Source organism: Phocoena phocoena, chromosome 3, assembly GCF_963924675.1.
Source record: "Phocoena phocoena chromosome 3, mPhoPho1.1, whole genome shotgun sequence".
NCBI classification, from domain to species: Eukaryota; Metazoa; Chordata; class Mammalia; order Artiodactyla; family Phocoenidae; genus Phocoena; species Phocoena phocoena.
Window position 1 is genome coordinate 145,555,128 of NC_089221.1, and position 19,572 is coordinate 145,574,699.

The 19,572-nt window shown below is 46.7% G+C and overlaps 1 protein-coding gene across 3 annotated transcripts in view; it reads right to left on the bottom strand.

The window, feature by feature from the left end:
- Positions 1-19,572, bottom strand: part of SLIT3 (slit guidance ligand 3) — a 611,339-nt gene that overhangs the window by 158,055 nt on the left and 433,712 nt on the right. For all 3 annotated transcript variants that reach the window (XM_065875016.1, XM_065875017.1, XM_065875015.1), the window contains one exon: positions 15,661-15,732. In XM_065875016.1, the coding sequence (XP_065731088.1) occupies positions 15,661-15,732 (72 nt within the window). The remainder of the gene's footprint in view (positions 1-15,660; positions 15,733-19,572) is intronic.

Sequence of the window (19,572 nt, forward strand, 5' to 3'; positions counted from 1 at the left end):
TGAGGGCTAAAGCGTGGCTCTCCCTTGCATCACTCAAGATAACCATCTTTGATCTGGAGGAGCTAAGTCCAGCTGCAGCCACACCACACTGGCAACCTTAATAAGGCTGACATTTCCCTCCGTCTCCTCCGATTAGGCCATTGCTTTGTCAAGCTGTGCTTTCCTGGCTCTGGGTGTAATCTGCGTGTTGTGTGTCCATAACACTATGTAATTGGCTCTAATGCAGCAATATTATCTGTGAGCAGGCATCACATAACTGCAAAACCAGGCATCCACAGTAAGTGCCACTGCAGTCTCCCAGAGTGCCAAGCTTCCCGGGGGTGCTCTTGGAACCCCTCTTCTTCCCCTCCGCACAGGTGGGGATCCAGACTCCTTGGGTCAGATTGACCGTCTTGGTAGCTTGGCCCATTCATCTCCTGTCTCAAGGCAGGTTGACTTCTTCTTAAGTCTAGATAAATAAGGTGGTTCCCTCTTTAAGGGTCACCAGGAAGGAGACTCTTGGTGGGTCATCAGCAGCCATGGCCATGGCAACAGGATGTCTTTTTAAAGTGAGTCTAGAGATTGATTCCCTGACTTGTACTTACAAATGTGGGAGCCCAGTGGCCAGCACTCTAAACTCAGGAGATATAACTACCTCCCACAAGGCCTACATTGCATTCACAGGGCCAGGCACAACCAAAGTAGGCAGAATCATTTCCTAAAGAGCAGATGAGTGCAAACACTGTGGCTGGACCCTGTGGGAAACACCTAAATGGCTGCCATGGGGGCATGAAAGTACAGAGGGGTTCTGGTAGCATGTAGACCTCAAAGGGAGGGTCTGGCAGGGCTCACTTCTGCCTCTCCCTCTTGCTGTGTCAAAGCAGGACTGGCTTGTCCTGGTCTTGCTTGGTGGGTGCTGACTGACAGCCATCATGGTACCAGGAATCAACCACGGTACCTACTGCTGATGACCAGGCCCTTCCACATGCTCCTGGATCCTGGGAATGTGAAAGCTGTTGGCTAGCTCGGCCCATTAGGCTGTGTGTAGGTGGCTTCTCTGTGGACTTGGCCCTGGGAGAGCACACACTGAATGCCACTGGGCCTACCGAGGTCGAGAGAGGCATCCCCAAGCCTCTCTCCCAGCCCAGGGTCTCTCCCCAACTGCACTGACTCAGTCATTTTTGGATGAAGTTCCCTGACTGTTTCCTCCTATCAAAGCTGAACTTGACTTTCTCACCCAGCTATGCACTGTTCTGATTTGGCTGGAAGCTCTGGGAAATTCCAGAAATCAGGAAGAATAATGTACGATAACGTGTCCTTCGAGAAACCTGAACTGATGTTATAGGTTCTCCCATGAGCTCTCTGCTTTCCTCCAATGAGGTGGACTAGTAAAGGATACTACTTTGAGGTGAGCTTGCCAAGAACTTCCAATAAAGATGCCCATGATAATAGCAACAACAATACTGATGCTATTGATCATGTTTTTGCTAATTGCATGCATTATCTCATTTAATTCTTCCAACAATCCTGAGACACTCTGGTCATTTCCACTTTGGACCCTGGAAAGATCAATGAACTCTGCCCCGATCACATAATAGTAGAGTTGTGGAGCCAATATTCAAATCCAGGAAAGTGTCACACCAGATCCTATATTTTTTATCATTACACAAAGCTGCCTCTTACAGGACTGCCTTCGGCAGACATCGGCCGTCCGACTTCCCTGCTGTCCAGAGGTGGAGGTGAATCATACGTGTTAGTGGTAGACTCAGACCTGCCTGGCTTCGATGTGCCAGGGACACAGGTGTTTGCCTCGCTGTCAAGGCTGCTCAAAGCAACAGCATCGCCCGACCCTCCTCTGGTCCCAGGAACAGAGAAAGCTCAGCACGGACAGGAGGACGGTAGTAGAGGCTACAGAGAAGAGAGGGCAATCGTGGCTCAACGCCTTCCAAGGTCCAGGCTTGGCCGATGAGTCTAAGTGTTGCCAAAAGCCGCCCTGACTGTTGGATTGGCCGATTGGGATTTTTCAGAACACCATGAAGAACCAAGAGCTCAGATCTGCTCCTTGAGAAAAGCTCATCTTTTGCCTGTTTGGAGCAGACAATGAGTCTCTGAGGGCAGATGTGGCAGGAGGAATGAAAGATGGAGGGAGAGAGAAGAGAGAGGAGGGTGGGAAGCCATCTCCCTTACGGTACCTCCTCTCCTGGACTATCACGGGTGCTGCCTAATACCGATTTCCCTCATCTCCCTGAGGACCGTTTAAATTAAAGCTCATAACCATTGTGTGGGCATATAATGAAAACAACTGATGCTGCACTGATCAGTCCATTACTCTCAACTGTTAGAAAACATAATGACCTCACAAGGGGCCTTATTCACTGACGTATAGCAGTCGGGCTCTCATTTGACACCTCAAATTAGCAGCCAAAGCAATAACAGCTGGGGTTTTTGTCTCAATATTTGTACCCGACTCTAAAGTGATTTGGCACTGGGTGAGCGTTATTTTTAAACACAGAGCTCTCACCGCCAAGTCACGTTTTAAATGGTCTCCAGGTGTCATGTAAAACCTACAGAAATAAATAAAAACAATCAGCTGCCAATTGGGGCCTCTGATGATATGGATTCCTTAACAAAAGGGCTTGTCTTTGGTTCTGCCTTCATTATACATTCATATTACGACAGGCAGAAACTCATCTCCATCCACCCAGCGGAGCCTCAGTGTTAAAAAAAAAAAAAAAAAGATGCCTGCAAAATAAATGTAAAAAGTGGAAGGGCAAAAGAGAAAGATGAGTCTTCAAATTCCACCATTGCTCAGTCAGATGCTTGTGGTGTAAGTATTCGTGATGCCCCAGTGTTTTTGGTTCCTGGATCCTGAAGAACGCCTTACTCGTTTACTGAGATCATCATGGACACTGCCTAGTGGTGATGCAGTATGATTCAACTGCCTCCCAATGACCAACTGAATTGTAAACTGTACCTTAAACGACAACATGAATGAGATGGCCTCAGTCTCCTAATTCTATTTCATCATCTGTAAACTGGGAGCCTGGACAATCAATCTTGTCTACTATATTATTTAGAAACCAGGCACTTTCCAGTGTGCAAGATGTCTGCTGGGGGTGAAAGAATGACCTCCAACTTACGTGACTGGATAGATGAGTTTGTAATTGGGAGGGAGAGAAACAGACAATTCCACCTCAGCTGCCTTTGAGCCAGGAAGAGAGGAAGAAGGGGAAAGTTCTTAAATACCCACGAACGTGTACACTAAGAGGCGGAAGACAGCACGTCTGTTTTATCCCCCGCTGTGTAGGCAGGACCTAGCTCTGTGTTTGGCACAAAGGATGACTCAATAAATATTTACTGAAGGAATGGGTGAGTTTCCAAATGCGAAGGGTCATGCTTTTGGCATCTTTCGATAAAAAATAGATTTCCACTCTAAACAGCCTTCTAGGCTGATCTGGGAGTACAAAGTCAATTGCCTACAGGAGCGAGGCTTGATAGCTGAGGAACGGAACTGTGTGTAAACACAACTCTACTACTCGGGACCATCGCTTCTCGTTTCAAAGGTCTGCTGCTACGCTGGAATATGGGTGCAGTGCCGCCAGTTTTCTCCTTTTGTTAAAGAGAAAGGCAGACATCTAGAATTTTTATGTGAAATCTCCTTGTTCCTCCATATTGGTGATTAAATCGCCTGAAGGAGCTAAAGTCACAAAGGAAACATACCCAGGGGCTGGATTTGGCTTGCAGAAGCCAGTTTTCAGTCTCTGAACCAAACGGATTACTTTAACAATCTGAATCAAATACAGATATTTAACATCTATATAGCACACATGGGCTACATAAATAAATAAATCATCAAAGTATTTTAATGGCATTGTGGTGCTGTGTGGTTAAAGCCTTCTTCCCATACTGCATCTCCTGAAGGGCAGGCTCTGGCTAAGGCACGCCCCAGGAACCTACTATTCAAACCGACTACCTTTAAACGGTTGAAAATTGATATTTGATGCTTCCCCCCCCAACCATCATTACTCGGGGACAGAGAGCCCTGAAGAAGTGTCTGTTTATAGGGTAAAACTGTGTTCCACCAGGTCTGTGCACTCTTGTCTGGTTTCTGTTTGCTACTCATCAGCTCTGTGGCTAAACACATAAGTTGTTTCTCATGGACGGTTTGGAACTTAGCCACTTCAGAGCTGTTAGCAGAAAAAACTGTACAGCGTGCTGGAAGGAGGCTCTGCTCTTGGGCTGAGATGTCAGAGGGAACTTGTTTTTACCTGCTGATGTTTGTAAGGGAAGGACTCTCTCAGGGAACTGGGTATAGTTTACACTTCGGGCTATTTAAGGCTCAAAGATGGGGTCCTTGGTGCTTACTCATAGGGCCTTGGGTCACCCCTGCTAGCTGGGATCAATGATGCAGAATTTGATCTCTTCCCAGACTGCCCTCTGACTGGGGTACCGGTATTCCCCAAGCAGTGGCTGCAGGACTAGAAGGCTCTAGAAAGGGAGGGTGAGTTCTCCGTGTTGAAGGTAAAATGTTCCCTCTGGTAAAACGCTGGAGATTAAGGGATGGTGAGATGGCTAGGACATAGAAGCTGGCTCCACTAATTTTTGCTTCCTGCCTGCTAATACAGGGAAAGCTTAGATGGCAATATACAGCATTAGGTAACAGTCAACAGACCCATTTTCTGGCCTGGTTCTTCCGTGAAATTTTCCTATAGCTGTGGGCAAGTCACTTAACCTTTCTGGGGAGTTTCTTTCTCTTCAGATGAAGTGGTGGGACCAGTTGACCTCCAGGGTCTTCTCCCGGAGCCTGCAGTTCCACTCTCCAATTTCACTTGGGCTGATGTTGGCTCTAAAATGGCATTTCTGGAAATGGGAGTAGTTTTCCAGAAGGTGGTGGAAGGGATTGTGGATGCCCAGATCTATCCAGGTCTGCATAAAGACAGGACATCTGACCAAACTCTGAGAGCTGCAACCAGCCCCCGCTGTGAAGCATCTGAAAATAGTTGCACGGGGTCGGCTTTTTCTTTCTCTCTTTATGCAGACACCAGGCTCAGCTTCTGCGGGGTTAATGGGCTCGTTTCCCTAACTGCCTGCCGCATCTTCCCCTTATGTATGGAGAAGCAATGGGTCTAGACAATGGGAGTGATTTTCCTCCCTAGTCGACTTTGTGGAAGTCATTTGCAGAGCTGAGAGAAGTGAATAATTGGGATCCAGAAACTAATTCACTCAGAGAGGGTTTTGCTTTGATGGGAGACGGTTTTAATAAGCCTACTCCTGGGCTTCAGTGAAAATAGGTCTTTTGGGGGTATAAGATCCAGATGTTTAAATTAAGAGAGAGAAAGGGCAGAGTGGGGGGGGGGGAGGTGAGGGGAGTGGAAGGTATTTCAAAGTACCTAGCTTCAGAAAATATACCGTTTAAACACTGTGCTTATTAGTGGATGTGAAATGGCTCCAGGGGTTTGGAGCGGGGCAGGCAGGAGAGCTGGCCTGGTGGCAGCTACGGAGATTTGCAGAGGGCATGCCCCGTCCAAATGCGGTCCTTGCCCCTCAGCTCTAAACCTGCACTGTCCGATCAGGCAGCCACAAGCTACGTGTGGCAATTTAAATTCATATCGAGTAAAATTAAACAAAGCTAAACATTTAGTTTCTTAGTTGCACTAGCCACCTTTCACGTGTTCTAGAGTCACATGTGGCTAGTGGCTATCATACTGGACAGCTCAGATATGAAACGTTTCCTTCATCACAGAGAGTCCTTTAGTGCAGGGGTTCCCGACCCCCAGGCCGCGGAACGGTACCCGGCCTCAGCCTGTTAGAAACCGGGCCGCACAGCAGGAGGTGAGTGGTGACAGACGAGCCTCATCTGCTGCTCCCCATTGCTCCCCATCGCTTGCATTACGGCCTGAACCATCCCCTGCCCACCCCCTACTCCCTTGCGTGGAAAAGTTGTCTTCCACAAAACCGGTCCCTGGTGCCAAATAGGTTGGGGACCGCTGCTTTAATGCACAATGCTGCTCCGGAGTGTCACAGCCACATGTCAACCCAGGGCTGTCACAGCTTCTAAATATTCAAGGGAAGTTGAAATCATATACTTTTCTATAAAATTACCCAGGAGTTAAGGGTTGGGAATGAATTCTAATATTTTTAAACATTGGAAAGACCAAAAAATTAAAAAAAACAGAAAGAAATCAATCGATAAAACAGAGCTGATAGCCGGGGTCCTCAAAAGAGAATGGGCTCTCTACAGCTTTTCTACAGTGAGTCCAAAGATGGCCTTGGAGAAACAGAACCATTATTCCCTTCATCTCTCCTCCTCAACATCCCTTACTCGTGTGCGCCTTCAAAGATAGGAAGTGAGAGCTCAGGGAAAGGTAAAAACGATGCTCTGATTCTCCCCAGCTCTGTGTCTCTAGGTCTTCTCCATGCTCTCCTCCCCTCCATAAAGCCAAGTGACAGGAGGGATCAATTTCCTAGGGTCTTGGCTTTCAGGACCCAGTTCTGCAGAGTAATGGACTCTTGGCCATAGGTAAGCCACGCCATCCAATATTCCACACCCTGGGTGGAAGTGGCAGCATCAGTCATAGGCAGGTTTGAAGGGCATTCAAGAGCTGATAAGGGGCGAGATACAAAAGGTGCTCAAACACTGGTCACCGAAGCCACTGTTGGCAGCCGGGGCATGGAGAAAGGGTAGTGTCTGACCATCCGCACAGGAGCGCCTTTTCAAATCAGCATAGAAGCTCTGTTTTGGGAGTGAACTGACCCCTGAATGCGTTTGGCAGCTCTGAGGCATTTCCTCACCAGCCACATGATCCTGAGAGAAAACCCTCTAGGATATTTTTTTCAAAGATGCAAAGGTATTTTTCCATTTTGCTTTAGGTGGGACAAAGCAAACCAAAAGGCTGCCCCCAAACCTAGTTTGTCAGGCCAGAATTTCAGCCCAGAGACCTAGGGGCTGTAGTCTACAGCCCTTGGGGACAGCAAGACTGTTACCTGATTCCACCTAAGTACTGCTCATAGGAGATGCTGACAGCGGGAGTCTTACTGATTCAGGACCCTCTGTTGGTGAGGAACGATTCAATGACCTTCACCATATCCTCTCAATTCAGGAATGAAGAGCAATACATTTTCAATTCAGAAGCTAAACTAGCCTTTAGTGAACAGGAAAATGAAATAAAATAGAAACCACTAGAACCCCCCCAGATTGTAGTTTCTTGGACTATTAAAGGGCTACTATTTTTTTTGCGGTACGCGGGCCTCTCACTGTTGTGGCCTCTCCCGTTGCGGAGCACAGGCTCCGGACGCTCAGCGGCCATGGCTCACGGGCCCAGCCACTCCGCGGCACGTGGGATCTTCCCGGACCGGGGCACGAACCCGTGTCCCCTGCATCGGCAGGCGGACTCTCAACCACTGCGCCACCAGGGAAGCCCAAGGGCTGCTTATTTAAATGGAAAAGATTATTTTACATTTCAAAGAAATGTTCACTTTTTCCTTAAGCTGATGTTCTCAAAACCAAGTTTGTCATTTTAAGAGCTTGACTATGATCCAGCTCCCAGTCTGGGTGACTATGAAGGAGGGGTGTGCATTTATGGGAAACCCAGTTCCCTGCCTAGTACTTTGAGGGTTGAATGGAAGTTAACTATGTTTTCCACAAAGTACAAATTTAATCCTAACTGCCTCAACAAATCACAATTTGCAGCACAGTACCCAAAAAATTATATTCTGGAGATATTTTAAGACTTTCATTAAGCAATGACAGTTCTATATTCAAAGCTATGACAGGATTAAACACCCTGATTCGAAAGGCTGTTGAAACAAATAAAATGTTTGCATCTCCCAGAGAAACCCAGGTGAAACATTTTGTAAATAAATGAAAATGAATCTTGTCTCTGTTACAAAACACCAAATTTCACTGTGGCTATAATTTTGTTCATTATTAAAAAGAAAAAGAAAAAAAATCACCACTTAGCTAAAGGGATAAAAAACCAAAGGTCATGTGAGAAAATGTTTCAGTAAAATACTACATTGTTCAACATCTAAAATAATTCTGGGACAACCACAACCTTAATTCTGTTCAGGGTCACGTCAAAACAGAGAATCTAGAGACTGGGGTGGGGTAAGCTTCAAATTCAATTAATTACAACCGACCCTCTGCATCCACGGGTGCCGCATCCCGGATTTAACCAACAGCGGACTGATCCGCGGGGATCTGGGATCCGCTGGATACGGCACCAGAGGATGCAGAGAGCCGACTGGTAATTTCAAGTCAATTTGGTTCCATGAACTTTAACTGACCACCTACTATGTGCCAGGTTTCTGCAAGGCAGTGAACAGTATAGGAGTATTCTCCGACTTTGATTTTTATGAGCGTCCTGACGCGGCATCTGTTAGACATACGACTGAGGTATCTCCTTTAATCCCCAAAACTAGCCTGAGAATTGGTAAGAATGTTTCTCTTTTTCAAGGAAATGAACCCCAAACCGTTCAGTTTGGTGGAGCTGGTTTGGCAACCAGTGCTAAGGGAGGACTGTAACTCCAACAGCTCAGCCTTTGCCTCCTGCCATGTCTGGGGCAGTCTCATGGAACGGGATGTGATGCTGACTAAGCTGACGTCATAGGTTTAGATCTGAGCACCCTAGGGGGCAACTTTTCAAAAAGAAAGTCTGTGGTTCCTGAATTATTCTGGGCATTTACTACAGTGAATAATCTCACTAATGCATATAATTGTTTCTCTAGGATGTACTTTTTTTTTTTTTTTTTTTCTTGCGGTTCGCGGGCCTCTCACTGTTGTGGCCTCTCCCGTTGCGGAGCACAAGCTCCGGACGCGCAGGCTCAGAGGCCATGGCTCATGGGCCCAGGCGCTCCGCGGCCTGTGGGATCTTCCCGGACCGGGGCACGAACCCGTGTTCCCTGCATCGGCAGGCGGACTCTCAACCACTGCGCCACCAGGGAAGCCCCTAGGATGTACTTTTTAATTTTAATTTTTTTTGGTATCAGAGCAGTTAAATGCAGGGGATTTGATACTGAAGAGCAATCCCCTTCTTGTCCTTATCCGTGTAACCCTGGGCAAGTTATTCAACTTCTCTAAGCCTCAGTTTCCTCACTGGTAAAATGAGGAAATTACCAGAATCTACCTCGTAAGGGTGTAGAACGGGGTTATGTAAAATGCTGCATCCTGATATCTTATCACAGGGCCTAGAAGACAGAAGATGCTAAAACATGGAGGCTATAACAATAATTATAATATTTATAATAACTATACTAATAATTGGTATGATATCATTGCATTACATATCAACACATTATTATCATTTGTTAATCAGAGCATCTGGTTCCATACCCAGAGGAAGGTCATTGGAAGTGGAGGACACGCCACTACTTGCATTAAGCGCTAGGTTTTCTGAACTGGACCAACCATGACTATAAATGTCCCAACACCCAGCATCCAGCACCCTGCAGCTGGGACAACCACCCTGTGCTAGGAGAGCGAGCACACCCTGAGCTGGGTATCAGGACTGGTGTCAATTTCTTTTCACTGCCTTCTTATATCAAAAAAGGACTTTCTTTCACATTCATTTTCTGTATCTACAAGTAGGGCTCAGGGTCAGGCCATGTCATACTCGCCTAGAGGTGGTTCAAGTAGAACTATGCTACAAGTCTGGTTAATTCACATCACCGTTTTAACTCAACTCTCTTTTCTCTAAACGTGGACTGAAAGGGAGCTCATTACCCAGGCTGATGCTGGGGTCTAGGGAGCAAGAAACAGGGTGGGAGGTATTTGTCTCTTGCTTCTCATCATGTGAATAAACCCAATTACAATTGTTTTAGGATCAAAGGGAATTTGGAGGCAAGCTCAACTCCTGAGAAGAACTTCCCAGAAGATGAGACATGAGACATCATGTCTCATGGGCACCTGATGGCTTCTGAGGTACCCCTGTCCAGTCTGGGAGTCTTCGACTCCCCATGACTTAGCTCTGTCTGTGCTTGTCTATTCAACAATTCTGGTAAGCTCTCGCCTTTAGAGTTTGATCTGCCAGAGGACCTGCTCATTTAAAGCTTTACTGTCCCTGGTATCTGGCACTATGGTGGCATACAGTGCATCCTTGCTTCTTGGCTGGATTAAAGCAGGGGCTGCGTGGGTTGGCAGGTAACTGAAATGGGGGAAGGTCAGTGGGAAAGTGGAGTCTACATACCCCATCCACGGAGGCTATGTGCTTTTCAGTCACAGCTGACCGTTGCAATGCAGAAATGCAGCTCAGGGTTGCCAATGTTTCTGGTTCACCAAAATCCAAAGCTGGAATTCTGGACTTTTACAAAAAATAGCATCAATTTGCAATATGAAATGCTAATTTAAAATGGTAGGTCTTCCCTGGTGGCGCAGCGGTTGAGAGTCCGCCTGCCGATGCAGGGGACACGGGTTCGTGCCCAGGTCCGGGAAGATCCCACATGCCGTGGAGCGGCTGGGCCCGTGAGCCACGGCCGCTGAGCCTGCGCGTCCGGAGCCTGTGCTCCACAACGGGAGAGGCCACACAATGAGAGGCCCGCGTACCGCAAAAAAAAAAAAAAAAAAAAGGTAAAAATCACTCCGCGGGATTAAAAAAACCCTCATCTGTGGCCACAATGTAGTCTGTGATCTAGTTTGCAACCTCTGGTTTCGAGGGAGCTGAAAGCAGAATCTTTCTTTGATTCTGTCATGGATTAAAGTTTGCCCTCCCCCAACCTGCTAAATAATATAAAACATTTAATGATGAGGTTTGAAAGGACAACTGTGCTTAGGATCCCCAGTCTTACCAGGGGATTTCTTCTAAACAGCCTAACTGCCTGCAGGTGCCCACTGTGGGCAAAGAACATGGGATCAGGGGTCTGGAGATCCAGGTTCTAGTCCTTTGCTACCGCTAACTTGCTGTCGCCCTTGTCTAGTCTTCTAGTCAGGGCTAGGACTTGGGTGAGGGAAGTGGGGTGCCCTGGGTACAAAATGTTAGGAGGCGGGCCCCACTCTAGTCCTGACCCTGCTCTCAACCTCTCTGTGCCTTATCTCAACAATAAGAGGTCATCCTGGAGACAGCTAAGGTCCTTCCAGAACCAGCCTATGACGATGTCACTGAACTTCCAAAATTGGTAAGTGACATAAATGGGAGTGAGGCTTTCAAAACAGCATTCGCGGGTTATCTGCAGACCTGTCACATCTATGTGAAATTTGGCCAGTACTACTGATTTATCAAGGGCAGACCACTCACGGAAAGCGCTTTCAGGATGTGTTCCTGACATCTTTAGCCTGGCATTTTTGGTAGCGTATCTACTGAACTTCTGATTTGCTACAAGTAGTCAGGAGACAATGTCTGAGAATCTCTTCCCTTCTCCTGCAATACTGTTGAAACAAGATTAAATAATTTATTAACTAGGTTGTCTCATTTTTGTTTCATTTGTCCATACTCTTAATTTTTTTCCCATTGAACATTTTTCCGACCCAAGATGGCATGTCGGGGAGAGAGGAGCCTGGTAAAACTGGTGACACGCCTGGCTGTCCTCTACCTAGCTGACGGGGGCTAGAAACCCAGGGCTCAGAGTCCCTCCACAAATGATTCCTGACCAGCCAGGGAAACGCAGTCTTGGCATATTCGACCGTGGTTTAAACACGCCTTACTCAGAGAAAACCTAGTACGCGAACCGCCAAGTGTACAGATCAAGCAGAAATGAACGGTCCATGATTTGTGTAACAGAAGGGCGTCTGACTCACAGAAAGCAAGGTCCCTCAGTTAAGAACCTTAAGCTCCATACAGAAAGTTGGGGCTTTATTTTAGGGAGGTCTAGAGAACGGAGCACCGTGGAGTACCAAAAATCAATTGGTGACGTCCAGAAGTGAGAATAAGTCATCGTTGGGACTAGAATGTAAGTCAGTGAAAAAGCAGGATGATTTTCTTTCCCCTGTGAGTCTGATTTACCTTCAACTTTGTGGGGAGCCATCCCTGGGTAAAGGGAATGACAATTTTACAAGCTGCGGGAGGCTCTGGCATTCTCCTCGGCAGGACCACGAGTCACTGATAGCTTGCCTAGACCAGCTCTTGGGGCCAGTTCACACCACCCTGCGGCACACGTTGGCCATGCTTCAGGGCAGCCAACACCACGAGAGCCTTAGCAACACAGATCAGAAAGGCAGCTTGGTAGAAGGGTTAATTACACAGGTTCTGCGGCTGGCTAATTAAGCAGTTACTTGGCTTCTCTGAAATGGGTATCTCTCTGTAAAAGGAGGGTGACACTAACAGTTTCACGGAGGGGTTGTCAGCATGCAAAGAGATAACGATGTAAAAGTAGTGCTTTTGGCGTTGGGTACTAGTAACTGCACAACAAACGCCACTATTATCACTTGCTTCGCCCGTACTATGCTTTCCTTCTCACTCCCTTTTCTGGCTACCTGAAAAGGGGAGGGTGGTGGCTCTCTTCCTTTGTCTACCATACTCTGTGCTGGACATCTGCCATTGGGCATGAGTCAAAAATGAGGTTGAGGTGGGCAGATTTCACAGTCTTTCCCAATGTTGCACAGTTCCTACTGCTAGGGGTTCCCGCCCAGACTCACCCCCTAGGTTCTGTACAACCAACCTCAGACTGGATAGAAAGAGGTTTTATAGCATTTCCATCCACAGAAAGGATGGAATAACAGGGTGATCCCGTGTGAAATATTTTCACGAGTAGTTTTTGTCCCTAAACTTAAGTTAATTTTGAGAGAGCTTTCCATGAGGTAATCGGGAGTCTTTCTTTATTTTGCACTTCATGCTGCCTAGCGTCAGAGAGAAAACATACCCGAAATACTATATTTTGTCTTCTTGACTTGCAGACTTTAAACGCTTGAGATACTTAGAGATGACCTTTGTGCGGACAGAGTGTTTTGAATTCCCTCCTGCCCCCTGTCTCTGTCTGTCTCTCTGAAGAATTTATTAAGTTAATGTATGATGCCCTCACTTAGTTCCTATTTATTATTTCATTGTCAAGTTTCTTTATGGTGCCTAAGTTGTGATTACAGAGAAGTATTATACAATGTCAATGCGTAGATGAGATTTGGAAGGTCTGGGGTTAGGGCGGGGAGGTTCTTTAAATGGAGATGTCAGCTCCAGCCAATTTCAAAATGGCTCACCATGAAGACGGATGGTTCCAAAGCTGTGTGCCTCTGCTGGAAATTAAAAACCCATGGAATACTTGATTATGATTAATTTTAAGTGTTTAGCCATGTGAAGCCAAATGAGAGTGTCTTTAAAACAAAGCTATTGGGCTTCCCTGGTGGTGCAGTGGTTGAGAGTCCGACTGCTGATGCAGGGGACGTGGGTTCGTGCCCCGGTCCGGGAAGATCCCACGTGCTGTGGAGTGGCCGGGCCCGTGAGCCATGGCCGCTGAGCCTGCGCGTCCGAAGCCTGTGCTCCGCAACGGGACAGGCCACAGCAGTGAGAGGCCCGCGTACCGCTTAAAAAAAAAAAAAGCTATTGATCTAGCTTTGTTTGGAATTGAGAAGATAAACTCATCAGATCCTGGGGGGTCTTTATAACGATGGGGAAAGAGAACTTTTTTTTTTTTTCCATCCTGGGTTTTTAAGCTTCAAGTTTGAGAGACCTGGTGTATCTGCATAAAATATAAATATATATTTTGATAGCAAATATCAGAGTAGAGAGGGGCAATCCAATTCTGTCCTGGACAGGAGTCTGATGGAGATGAGGGCATGGTGGGGAGAAAGTTAGGGAGGTGGAGAGGACATCATTTAGAGATCCCCTCCTATGTAGTATATGGGGCATCTCCTCTTAAAGTTAAAGAAACAGACTCAGAGAGGTGGAGTAGCTTGGCCAAAGTGCCACCACATTCGGGTGTCTGACTGTACAGCCCTTCTCTCTCCCCGAAGACAGCCTTCCTGGTGAGGCAAGATGACACCGCTCTGAGTTGAGAGAACTAACATGTGGGCTGTCAGGTGGTCACAGCTGTTTTGTGGCAGCTGGTGACTTCCATTTCCTGGTCTCTTCCCAGGGAATTTTCTCATCCTTCTCAAGAAGAAGGTGATATGCTCCTAGCAGCCCTCTCTACAGAGGCTTTTTTTGCAGGCAGGGAAAATCGAGCCTACCCTTCTCAGCTCCAGCCTTTTGCTAAGAGGAGTCCTGGGTTACTAAATTTGGGCTGGCATCCTCTCCCTAGCAGACACACATTTGGTGCCGGTTCCGGGGTCAGAGTTTGGGTGAGGAGAGACCATCAATCTTAGGAATGACAACCCGACCTCTCTGGCTGTGGGTCCTGCCTTTTCTGTACCGGGAATTCTCGGTTTTCATCCAATCTCCAGCAGCTTGCAGCACCAGCATCCTCTTTGATTTCCCGTGATTCCTCTTGGAATTCCCTTCCCCTCACACAACGTGAAGAGGATGTCTCCAACCCACTGCTACTGTCTGCGGGGCCAGGTGAAAAGGATGGTGGAAGGAGGACCTTCCTTCCCTTATGGACAAAGGGACATGTTAACGTACTTGTTCTTTCATTTGTTTGACATTTATTCATTCTTCTGGAAGTCAGTGATATGTAACCTGGTGACTACGTTTTTATTTATTTATTTAATTTTCAGGGGGATGCTCAACACATCCTATGCTTATCATTCTGGCTAGAACTGTAGCATCAGAGTTATTTTTAGAAGCAAGCAGTTACAGAACTTGGAAAGGGGAAGTCACCCCCAAGATAAAGCAACCGTCCCCTTCATTTTTCAAATGAGAAGCTGAGGGTCCAAGCACAGAAGGGACTTGCCCAAGGTCACACAGCTAACCGAGGGGCTGAGTCAGGACCGAACCGCACGTCTCCCGAAGCAAGTTCTGCTAGGCTGTATTGCCTTCCTCTCCAGGTTTCCCCAAATCAGGGACAGCTGGAAGTGTAGTTGGGGCATGCGGGAGGACAATCAAAATGTTTTCTCACACAATTCAATTTGAGTTTGACCCCAGGATGCCTCCTAGCCGACTTTCCCCCTTGGAAATCAGGTGTCCTTAGCTGGACCCATCTGAAAATCCAGAACACAGAAGGGCGGCTACACATTTTTCCTAGACAAGGTATGCAGGGTGGTCTTCTGGGGAGGGGTGCACCTCCTCTCATCTCCCTCCCCCAGCCCTTGTCACTTTAAGGTTACTGCTTAAAGTTTGGATTTAATCCTGAGATGTGATCTCAAGTGCAACAGCAATGACTGGACTTTACCAGGCTGTTTGGCATTCCCCCTGGTCCCGTGTTAAAGTCCCTTTCTGATTCTGGGTAATTCCAGCCGACCCCCTGGTGCTACCCCTTTCTCATTTCCCAGACCTGTAACCTGCCTCTCCATAAGTAAGCCCACACTCAGACGCTCCCTGATTGCTCTGGCAGGCGCTGGGGGGTCTACGCCAGCCCATCTGTTTCACCCAGCAACACATACCGCGGGAGCATCGGGGGAGAAAGGACTCAACTGAGACTTAATTAGCAGTAACCCCAGTTTGTGGGAGGAGAGAAATCCCACTTTGCTGCCTGCAAACACTTTGGCCAAGGTGAGCCGGAGGGATCTCCCGGTTCGCAATTTTAATAGCACTGCAGCAGAAGACACAGAAATGCATCCACACGGACCCCCCAGGCACACACACTCCCCCTCTCTCCTCCTCACTCGGACACACACACACGCACGCACACGCACACAAGGCAGCGATCGCAAAATCAACTCACAGGATCTCTAAATCACGCAGCGCTCGGAAGGCTCCATCTTCAATGCAGCTGATGCGGTTGTTGTCTAGTTGCCTGTGGAAAAGCAAGGGAAGAGCATGAAGGCGGAGTGGGGGCCGTGCTGAGGAGCTGGGCAGTCTGGGCCGGGTGTCCCTGGTCCCCCGAGCGCCTGTCCCTCCACCCTCGCCGGCTCTGCTCGTCCCCGCCAGGAGCTCGTGCAGAGCCAGCCTGTCTGCCACGCTGCTGTCTCTCCTCTCTGACTGTCTGAGGGAACTACACAGACGAGCGCACCAAAGGCTGTCAGGTCTCAGTAAATATTAATTGCGCATTTTTTTTTTTAGGCAGAAGGGAGTAATTTCATTACATTAGGGCATCCAATCCATTACGAGCTCTTACCGTCATGTCACTGAAACAATTTCATTAAGCTAAAGGCCTGTAAATCATTGGAGGTCACTGCTCTGCCCTCCGTGACCTCCCAGAATGCTTTTTTTTCCCTCTCTCCCTCTCCCTGTCTCCCTTTTACTGGAAGTTGCGGTCTTCTGCTCTGACACAGTGCTAAATCTCAAGGCTTTATCTGCCCAAGAGCAGCGAGGGTGCATGGGGAATATACCAATTCCAAATTAGACTCAACTAATCTAATTTTATAGTCTTTTTATTATTCTAAGCACCAAATGTCTGTGGTGGTTTGATGCCTCTGTGCTTTGTTATGGGGCCCATCTGGTAGGTCATTCTATTGAAGTATTTTCTGACTAAATACAGATTCCCTCAAACCGCACCAAGCATCATCAACATTAAAGAAATTCATTGATGGAAGCGTTCCGGATGCGGGAAAAAAGGACTATCATTATTGCCTTAAAGATATACCACTTAAATTTAAATTGGGGAGAATTAAATGCACCTATTTCAGGACTTTTTTTTCTTATGTCCCTTTCCATCTTCTGAGCATGGAAATCATGTCTTTTAAGAAGATGCCTTGACTAATATATATTCCAGCTGGGGACTGAGGTTATTCTAGTTGAAGGATAACAAATAGATTCCACTATCTCAAATGCCTGACGTGTAAGTCAGAAGATTTACCATGACCACACCCCAACTTAAATATCATCTATTATATATATATATATATATATAAAAATTTAATTTAAAAAAAAGATGTTATATAGAAAATGGTTATTATCACCAGGCTGTCTTATATTTTGTGTGCGGAACACACACAAAATATAATTTATGCTGGGGGCCAGGAGAAAAGTGTGACTGGAAAAAAATATTGTAAAGCGATTATACTCCGATTAAAAAAAAGAAAAAAAAAAAAACAAAAAAGAAAGAAGTGTGACTGTGTTGAAAAACTCCCTCCTAGGCTCCTTTTTCTTTCTTTTGTCTCAGATAAAATCAGCCCCTCTCAAGTGGAGGGTTCTCCTGATGCTGGAATTTTCACTTGAAACTTGTGCTAATCTATTCCAAGACAACTCTCTGCAGAAGATGTATCAAAGCTGCCTCCGGTAGCCCTCTTGGAGCATTTTATATTCTGCCGAAGGAAGGTGGAATTACAATTAAAATCCTATTATCACTGAAAAAATATATAGATGCAGGATTGCATAAATACGCAGGAATGAAACACGTAGAATCAGAGCGATGGAGAGCGTCACGGCAGACGGGCTCTGCCGTGGTCTCATGCGGAATGGAACCATCTCAAAAGACGTTCCCGATACAACACACTAGGTGTTTAGGATTATAGAATTAGCAGGAAATGGGTATCTCAAGAAGCAGAAGCACTCCGTAGGTTGACAAATTCTACACCTAGCGTTCAAAGTCCTCGCTGACGCCAAATCACACGGGATCTCAGAGTAGTTCCTGCTACCCTGAATTCTTCCCTTAACGAGAGTTTACTGAGTGGCCTTTCTGTAGAGCTCCCGTAAGCGTTGGGGCCACTGATTCCCCGCAAAGTTTCTGTTAAGGCAGCCTGCTACCACTGCCCAACTTCTAGATTTATCAGCGTTTAAGTGCCAATGAATCAACAACCCTTGCTCCACGCCAAGGCCGCCAAACCTTACCAAGCAGAAATGCAGTGGAGCTGGCTTTTGGGTCCAAGAAATTGTTCATCGAACATGCTGAATTCGGCAAAAATGGTACCATCCGCCTAAGTAGAAAAGTACCTAAATCATCCAATTGGGAAGTCTGGGGCAGTTTGTGGTGCACCTGCTTTTGTGCAGACATTTTAGAGAGGTCCTGGCTATTAGAATATTATTTATTTGCCGGACTTGTGAAGCGTTTTCTATTCCTTTTCTTTATGAGTGCACCAGAAACCAAACAGGATACTCTAAATGTACACTTTTACATGAAAAGTACGTAACTTGCAGGGGAGAAGAAACTCATAGAAAGAAGAGAAAAAATGAAGTGGTAGAAAGAAATTAAGAAGGGTGGGGGGGAAGGAGATGTGCAAAAGATTTAAAAAAATCCACTAGTCTGGGCTTCCCTGGTGGCACTGTGGTTGAGAGTCCGCCTGCCGATGCAGGGGACACGGGTTCGTGCCCCGGTCCGGGGGGATCCCACATGCCGCGGAGCGGCTGGGCCCGTGAGCCATGGCCGCTGGGCCTGCGCATCCGGAGCCTGTGCTCCGCAATGGGGGAGGCCACAGCAGTGAGAGGCCCGCGTACCGCAAAAAAAAAAAAAAAAAAAAATCCACTAATCAGTCTCCCATCAGGGTCCTGCCACTCAGGATACAGAGCAGTGGAGACAGAGTCTCTGAGAGGACGCTGCTCATTCTAAGGCTAAAAGCAGAGATCTCCAGTACGTTATCAATTATGTGATGTTTAAATAGTTTCGCGGGGTGGCACAAGTCGACACCTAGTTCTTCATGAATAATGGGGAAAACCAAGCTTTAATATAAGCATCTCTGTGGGTGTATTTTATAGAGTATTTTGGAACACATGAAATGTATCAAATTTTAAAATATTTATGCTGAAGTGTGCTTTTCTAGAAGACATTTATTATAACCAAGATTGTCTCCTTTCATTCGAGCCACAGATAAACAGTATCCCTGCCTTGGTGGTCAGAGTCCTTCCCAAGATGCATCATTCATTACAGAAATCTACGGGGTAAAGGCCTGCGAGGGTCCTGTCAGGAAACGAAAACCCGAGTTACTTCACTTCCCAGCTATTACATCGCCATGGCACTGAGCACCAGAGCGTTCATGAAATGCTCATTAATTGTCTGCAATCAATTCTGATATTTCCTGCAAATAATCTAGGTCCCTAAAACAAAGTAAATACACACTTGGATCCGACAAGTTTTCGTTTTCTTTCAGAACTACATCTCAGACACACACAAGTTAGTCCTGAAGCACGGGAGAGGGGAGGCGAAATAAAAGCAAACCCAGCATCTTTTTGTGGGTGTTGGGAGAGAAGTGAAATAGGCACATAGAGAACCTTCCAGAGCTAAGGCCAAAGCATTTGACTTAGCAGTTTGCTTCTGGGGGTGGATGGAGACTACCGACTATGCTCTAAGCTCTCACGTCAAAGGTCGATATTGTGCCTTTGAAAAGACTCATGCAAAGAACCTCTTAAAAACAAATCAAAAAAGCCCATTGCCCACTCCACACACCGTTACTCAGGAGGCAGGTGCAAAAGGAACTTCGGAAACGGGAGCACTAAGAACTCAGCCATCTGAAAGTGCCTGGTAGCTCTCTTTCTATTTTTCCTTGGCAATCAGAAGTGTGTTTTGTACTGCTACTGAATCTTTTCTTCTTCTTCTTCTTTTTTTTTTTTTTTTTTTTTTGCTTTAATCTTTTCTTCTTGCCACATGAAATAACCTACCCCCATGCCTTGCCTAGTGCCAGGGACTCCACAGCTGGTCACGTATGGCTGCAGAATGAGCCCTTCTAGTGCAAGTGTGACAGGGCTGGGCTCAAAATATATG